At 47.3% G+C, this 7500-nt stretch overlaps 1 protein-coding gene across 2 annotated transcripts in view; it reads right to left on the bottom strand.

The window, feature by feature from the left end:
• The window catches only part of plpp3 (phospholipid phosphatase 3), a 41865-nt gene that overhangs the window by 20361 nt on the left and 14004 nt on the right, over nucleotides 1-7500 (bottom strand). The window contains exon 2 of one of the 2 annotated variants that reach the window (XM_048251608.1): nucleotides 407-564. The exons of the other annotated variant lie outside the window; for it this stretch is intronic. Within the exon in view, the coding sequence (XP_048107565.1) occupies nucleotides 407-564 (158 nt within the window). The remainder of the gene's footprint in view (nucleotides 1-406; nucleotides 565-7500) is intronic. 2 annotated transcript variants of the gene reach the window in all.

Here is a 7500-nt window from a genome sequence, read left to right as displayed (position 1 = left end):
GGAACTCTGGGAGAGGGTGGAGAAGACAGCAGACGGCCATCTTGCTGTACCACAGGAGCGATGGTTGACCAGACAAGAGTAGAATGGGGGTAAAATTCCAATCCAATTAGAACCCTATTTCTATGTAGGTTTATGTCAGTGTTAGTCTATCTGCTAATTAGAGTATTTCTTTGTTCTGAAAATGTGTGTTAACATTAGTTCAAGTGCTAATATTATGTCTAAGTGCAACCACCATGACGAATGTTTGACATGGTGGCTGCAGCATAAATGAGTGGTCAGTGGTCAGCCATCATCTCTCTTGTGGCATGTCCGATGACATCTCTGACCCCTCTCTCCGCCCTCTCCCGGTCCCGTCCGGCTGGTTGCGGCGCGGCTGGCGTTTTGTGTGTGTGCGCGGGTGACTTACGGAGACAGTGGGCAACAAGAGCCCGACCGCCACCAGGACGGAGGAGGGCACCGTGCTGCTTTTGAACGCGTAGCGGATGCTGTCGTCCGAGCAGTAGAAGCCGCGTTTGTACGGCGGCACGGCCGATGTCTTGTGCAGCACGATGGTGGGCAGCATCACTGCGCGAGGACACACACAACACAACCCGTCGGGAGGGTCACACTCGAGGCAACAAGAGCACCCCGGAACTTACCTGTATCAGCTGCAACATCCCACAATGCACAGAGCAGAATATGCATACTTTACACATATGATGGCAAACAATTGGAAAATACACCTGGAGAACCTGGAATTCAACAAAAACCTGCATGGGCTGGATTACATGTGTTGCAAAATACAGCTTAAACTAGATAGTTGTGATGCTATGTTTAAATCTCATATGAAAGAAAATTGTGTGTGTGTGTCTGTGTTTTTTTCTGTTCTGTTTCCAATATGGAAGTTGTCATTGTGAATGATCTTGCATGAGGCACAAGAACAGTGGGGAGCCCTAGTGCTCCTGCTCTCCTCTACAGCAAAGCCACATCAGTATCAGAAGCCCTGCGGAGCACACAACCACCAGTCCACAGCTTTTGTATGCATTTCAGCATCCAGATGAGAGGTGGAATTCACACTTAGTCGCTAATGAATGCGCTCCTATTTGCCTCGGCCACACTCGCAACGTTTGCCCAATTGACAGCTAAGCCTGAAAAGCAAACAGTTTAGCCAAGTGTTGATTTCTCCGCCGCTTTGTTTAAAGAGGTACAATGGGAGATTTGGGCTTCCTCTTCCAGCACCTCAAATATACATCAACAAGGAGACTCTGCCAGCCTATTGTTAGCGCAAAGTAGATTAGGGCATGAAACAATACAGCCTAATGACTTCAAGCAAAGCCTGCTTTCAATCCAAAACAGAAGGCTAGTGCTGGTGCTGCCTCAATTATCTGCATTTAGAGATTAACCAAAAACAAAACAAAAAAAACCCCTCAATGACATCTCCTTTTTCTCACACTGAAAGCACTGTACGCAATACGGCTGCATTCCCAAGCCACAGGTGGCACTGATCTAGACCTCTAACACCTGATAGACTAGGTGCTGTGTTGGCTCAGACTGCCACTGATTGTAGTCAATCCCTGAATCAGTTGGCGAAGGACGGAGGCGTGTTTCTCAGCCTCGCCGGGCATTCCTGTGGGTTTCTCATCGCAGACATGTAAGGGATGAAACGCCCTGGAGGCCCGATCTGGAATATTCCGCGCAAAAATGTTTATTGGCTGTGTAGGGGGAAGGTGGGTGCAAGCACAGCACACCAAGCCCACAGCAGCTGAGGAGCGCAGGCTCCACCCGTGAAACTCACGTCTCGTCACGTAACGTCAGCTGTCACGGGACTCTCAGACAGGTCAGGGGAGAAAAATAAATACATATTCCCAAATCAAAGCAAAGCAAATAGGCAAGAAGGAGGTGGTGGAGAGGAGGAGGGACTTTAAATTGTGGTGGCCACTTTTTTCAAAGGCTCGCCTTGAACGACTGTAAAACGTGTGAATAGCAAAGGAAAACAAAGCTAAGGCCTTTGCGCCGGCCACCCAAACTTTTGGAAAAAAAAAAAAAAATTCAGCTTGAGAGGAAATGAGGCGGGGTCTCTTCTGGGTCTGTTGTGGTGAGGGGTGTGCGGTTAGACAGAGGGGCAACTCAAGACCCAGCGTGGTGCGCATGGCTGCAATCTTTTCCCAGTCAGACATCCACACACACACACACACACACATACTGGAGGAGCCACAGGCATCTTATGCTATAGACTGGGAATGGAGTCTGCACCACACAGTAAGAGTGAGCTGCTAAACAAGCGGTGAGCAAAAACTTCCAATGTTGAGAATGCGATATGGTGTGTGTGAATTATATTTACTTAATATAATTCACACACACCACACACACACACTTAACTGTGTTAAGAGAAAACTAAAAGTGAAAACACCAGAACCTGAAACACTGACAAGACGGGAAAAACCACAGCCAAGTTCAGACACGTTGCTGACACCATTGCTCATCGGGGTAGGGCTGTAAACGATATCAAAATCAATCAGGGAAATGACACATGATGAACAATTCCTTGTGCCTCAATAATGCACCAACACATCTATCAGTGAGCACATGTCTTTCATGGAAGATTCAAGGTTCTTTAGAACTCAAGCTAAAGAAAGGAAAAGAAAGAAGGATTCTTGGGTTATGAAAGAGGGAGTTTTAAAAGTTCGGAGGATGGGAGAACAGGATATTAAGAGGAGCCATATTCTGTCTGTTTGTACTGACAATCACAGAGCACATGTCTGTCATGGATGATTTCTCACTTCTTGAGAATTCTGCCTTGAGAAGACGATGGGGCGGTTCACAAGCCCTTCACCCGTGCTGTGCTGGGAAGCCAGAGTCCTAGATGCTGTCTAAGGTGTTCCAGATCAGATCCACCTGGAATCCCCCCTGCCTTCCTCTCTTCCTGTCTCTCTGTTCTGCCTCATTTGGACAGCTGCGGCTGGGCTGCAAGGGCTACAAGGCTTTAGGGCTGGGTGCAGCTCCGCTCCAGGGCTGCAGACAGGGGGAGCAGACACCTGGACAAATAAAAAGACTCCTGGCCTGTCAAAGCCCCCTCGTTTGGGCTACGAGGTCTGGAAGATGGTGGTGGTGAGGGCGCAAGTTTCCTCCTGTGTGTGGGATCGTGAGTGACTGAGGGTTAGCCAGTTGAAACCCACATCACGAGGGCACGGCTGTAGGTCAAGACGTTTGAGGCATGCTTAAATGTGCAAACTCCTTCCTTTCCTTTCCTTGCCGTTTCTTCTCTCTCTCTCACTCAAACGCCACACACGCAACTTTGCGTCAGCGCATTAAAAGGCAAGAATTCAGTGTTTTTCTGAGGCTGTGGCCGCTTAATAGATGACTTGTCACACATACTAATTTGGCGAGTCTGGAGGCCCCACAAAGGGCTTTGACGCTGAAGGAATCTGCAGTCTTACATGCAAACAAAGGCCCTGTGGACATGGAAAGCTAAAGAGCAAACAGTTTATTAGGGCTTCAGAGATTCTCATCACTCTCAGTCTCTCCACAAATCCACACTTTCAGATTATGATGCAAATACAGAGAAAGCAGAGAGAAAGAAGAGAGAGAGAGAGATAGAAAGAGAGAGGAGAGAGAGAGAGAGAGAGAGAAAGCTGAAGTAGTTGAGGATGGAGACTTTTTAATATAACGTTATGCTTTTGTATATATATAACACTGACTTTTTAATAATGTGTAAACAAAGTATATGACACTATTTGACATAATTGATAACTTTGTACATGAATTCTGAAATATATTTCAAATGGATTTTGAACTTCCAATTTGAGACACAAGAGAAAAAAGAAAGAAAGAAAGGAAGAAAGAAGGAAAGAAAGAACGAATGAATTAGAGGGAAAGCAGAGGCAGTCCTGCACCCATACCACACCACACTGTGCCCATCTGTTTACAAAAGGCCCTCTGTCCATGTGTCCACTGCCCGCGCCTCGGGCCCCACCATGCCAGGCTGCCCATTGTCCTGCTGGTCATGCCATTGCCATGAAAGCAGCCTGGTATGTCAAGATTCTCCCCATACCACTCAGCCTGGTCCCTCTGCTCCACTCCGCTTTAGTCCCCTCTCCACACAGGATTACTCCACTGCCACTCCCCACGCCCCCCCACACAAGAAGGAACAACTATATGAGCGGGGGGGGGGGGGGGGGGGGGGGGGGGGTTGGGGGGGAAAATAATAAAAACACTTTTTTGTGCCAAAAGAGGGAATCTGAGGGCCAACTCAGGCAAGAGCACACAAAAGTGACCCCATGCCTCCAAAGCTGAATGGAGGCCAGAGAGGCAGAGGGAGAGGAGAGGGAATGCGTTGCCATGCTAATTCTGGATATGCTAATGAATGAGCGAGCGCTGGAGGGCTCCCGATTTGGGAGAAAAAGGAAAGAGAGTGAGCTAAAAAAAGAGAAAGAGAAAGAACTAAAGAAAGAGAAAGAACTAAAGAATGGAAAAGAATGGAATGGAAAAGGATTCTTGGGTTTTAAAAGTTCAGAGGATGGGAGAACAGGATATTTTCAGGAGCCATATTCTGTCTTTGTTCAGACAGTTATACGTTTGAAAACAATGTTATGACATGATGACATGTTGACATCCTGATGAATGTGCCCATAGGCTGTGTACCGCTGTTTTCATTTTGTCGTTCCAATGAAGCCGAAATCTCTGAATTGAGTTCAGAGTGAATTGAGAGGCAAAAAGAGGCGGCCCGGTAAAGGGTTTGGCTGCACAGCTGAATACACTTATGACTGACTGGGTACAGTGAATTAAAAAGGGACTAATTAAAGTTGAATCTGAATGGGCCCGCATTACAGGAGAGGCGCAAAGAGACAGCGGGTGGGAGAGAGAGAAAGAGAGAGAGAGAGAGAGAGAAAAGAAAAGATGGAGGGTGCTCTTGCATGGTGACCTACAAACACAAAGCCCATGTATTTGTAGCCAAACACCGTTAACAAACTCCCAGAAGAGCTTGTGCGTTAACGGACCACGGAGCATTTGGCTCAATCTCAATCATTCCTCTGCTAACAAACTATAGACAACCACACAAAAATCTGATAAGCAAGCTGGCCAAGTCTTCATCACTATTTCCAAAGCATTGTCCAAACCCCTCAACAACTTCAAGCCCTAATGCTAACCAGGAGAGTGCTCTGATTCACTCTGACACACAACAGGCAAATGCCAATGAAAGTACTACGTACTACTGTGTATGTTTATAAGTGTGTGTGTGTGTGTGTGTGTGTGTGTGTGTGTGTGTGTGTGTGTGTGTGCACGTGTATACATTTGTGAGTGGGTGTGTAAAAAGTGGTGGGTGAAAAGCTTAGGCTTCACATTCCCAGAGGCACAGAGTTTGGTTTGCATGAGCAGCTCATCCACCCACTGAGCTGCTTCCTAACAGGCTGCTCAATTAGACCTTAATGAAAAACAACTGGAGCCTAATTCCATAAGAAACCAAGGGAGCGGTTCATTCTCTCCTACGCACACACACCGGGTGCATATACACACACTGCATCGTGCGCACACACACACCAATCTTAATAGGCAAGAACACATAGGCCTACAAACCAATTTCATTTTATAAGTACGCACAAACGTGTGCGCACAGAGACACACACAAACAAACACACACACCACAATCTCAAGTGGGTGGCATGGCTAGGCTTTTGTGGAGAAACTTTCAATTAGTGTTTATCAGATGGGGACACGCAGGTCTCCCTTTGGAGAGGTGGGAAGTTGGAGGTGGGCAGCTAGCTGCTGGTCTGCAGAGCGAATCACTAGCCCCACACACACACACACACAGCCACAGGCCATGCTTTGCTCCACGGCTGTTTTAAAACAATGCACTTATGAGGAACCCGGGAAAACACAAGCGTTCTCTTGGCACGCACTTCTCTGAGCTCAGCTTTAATGCATGGCACTCTCTTCCTCTCTTTCTCTCTCTCTCTTCCTCTCTCTCTCTCACACACACACACACACACATGCAGACAACATGAACACACCCACACACATGCATGTAAACAGACTTTCTCTCTAACTCATTTATTCTCCAATGTTATGCAAGCTTCCAGTCTAAACACTGTATGCACGAGTAGGAAAAGCCAAAGGAGATGTGGAGTGCTAGTCTCTGTGTGTGTGTGTGTGTGATTGTGTGTGTGAACATATTTGTTTTGGAAATTAGCTGAATGTTTGTGTGGACTAGAGGAAGGAGAGAGAGGCTCTCTGACGTTGGCATGAAGGCTCCAGACGTGCATGAGTGATTATCAGCCTCCATGTCTATGTGCATGTGTGTGTGTGTGTGTGTGTGTTTGATGTGTGCATGTCTCAGCATATGAGCCTGTCTATGTGTATGTTCATGCATGTTTGTGTACATGTGCGATACAATGTTTGCCTCTCAGTGTGTGTGACTGTGTAAATCGTATGTGTTCGTGTGTGTGTGTGTGTGTGTGTGTGCGTGTGTGTGTATTCATGTGCGTGAGCTGCAGCCTTGACATCCTTGCTTTGATTGGCTTTGTAGGTTAATTTTGGAGCTGGTGCCTTAGCACAGAGAGACTAAGCCAACGGCACTAACCTGAAGCGACAGCTCAATGAGCGGCTGACCCAGGACTGCATCCGGCCCTCATCTGGGCCAGTTACGGCCCAGAGTCAGTTACTATCAGGACGCTAAGTGCAGTGACCCCATCTGAAATCAGCTGCAGGTGCTCTCCCACGCTTTGATCCGTCACCATTCAGAGCTGGAGAGATTTACAGGCCCTCAGATGCTTAAACAAAAGGCTTGCCAAATCACTGATAGTGTAACCGAATGGCATCACGCACATTACTTAAATCATTATGTAAGCTCCAAAAAGACAATCTGACTTGGTGCATACTGAACCTCCAATGGAGGAGATACTGCATTGAGAAGCAGGCGGAAGTTGAATTAGAGTGACATCTAAATGAATGCCGATGGATCAGTGAAGCTTGTGTGTGTTTGACAGGGGAGAGGGTGTGGGCATTGTGATCAGTCCAAATGGAGGATTTCCTTTCTGTGCTCTGACACCGTCCGCTTGTCTATGGGAAACACACACACACACACATGTGCAGGCCTAGGCAAGGGCGCAGCACAAAGAAAGGAGAGAGACAGAAGACTGCCCAAAGGTCAGGGACCTCTGCCTGGCCAGTCTATTAACCCAGTGTGAACGCTCAACACACACACAGAGATTCACGAAAGAGTAAGACACAAACACACACACATACGCATACACAGAGATATATGCAAATACACACACACACTCACACACACAGGCCTGCAGCTGAGAGTATGACCCCTGCCCTGACACAGATTTGTCTTAGTGCTGTCAGATTGCAAATAGAAAGGCCATACTCTGCTAACAGCAAGAACACTCAGTTTGTATGTGCACGTGTGTGTGTGTGTGTGTGTGTGTGTGTGTGTCTGTGCGTGTGTGAGCATGAGGATGTGTGTATCTGTTGCCCAGACCTGTTTGTGTTCATCAAATAGAGAGTTGGTGAGAGGGC

Source organism: Alosa alosa, chromosome 9, assembly GCF_017589495.1.
Source record: "Alosa alosa isolate M-15738 ecotype Scorff River chromosome 9, AALO_Geno_1.1, whole genome shotgun sequence".
NCBI lineage: Eukaryota > Metazoa > Chordata > Actinopteri > Clupeiformes > Clupeidae > Alosa > Alosa alosa.
This window is presented reverse-complemented; position numbering and strand designations above follow the sequence as displayed.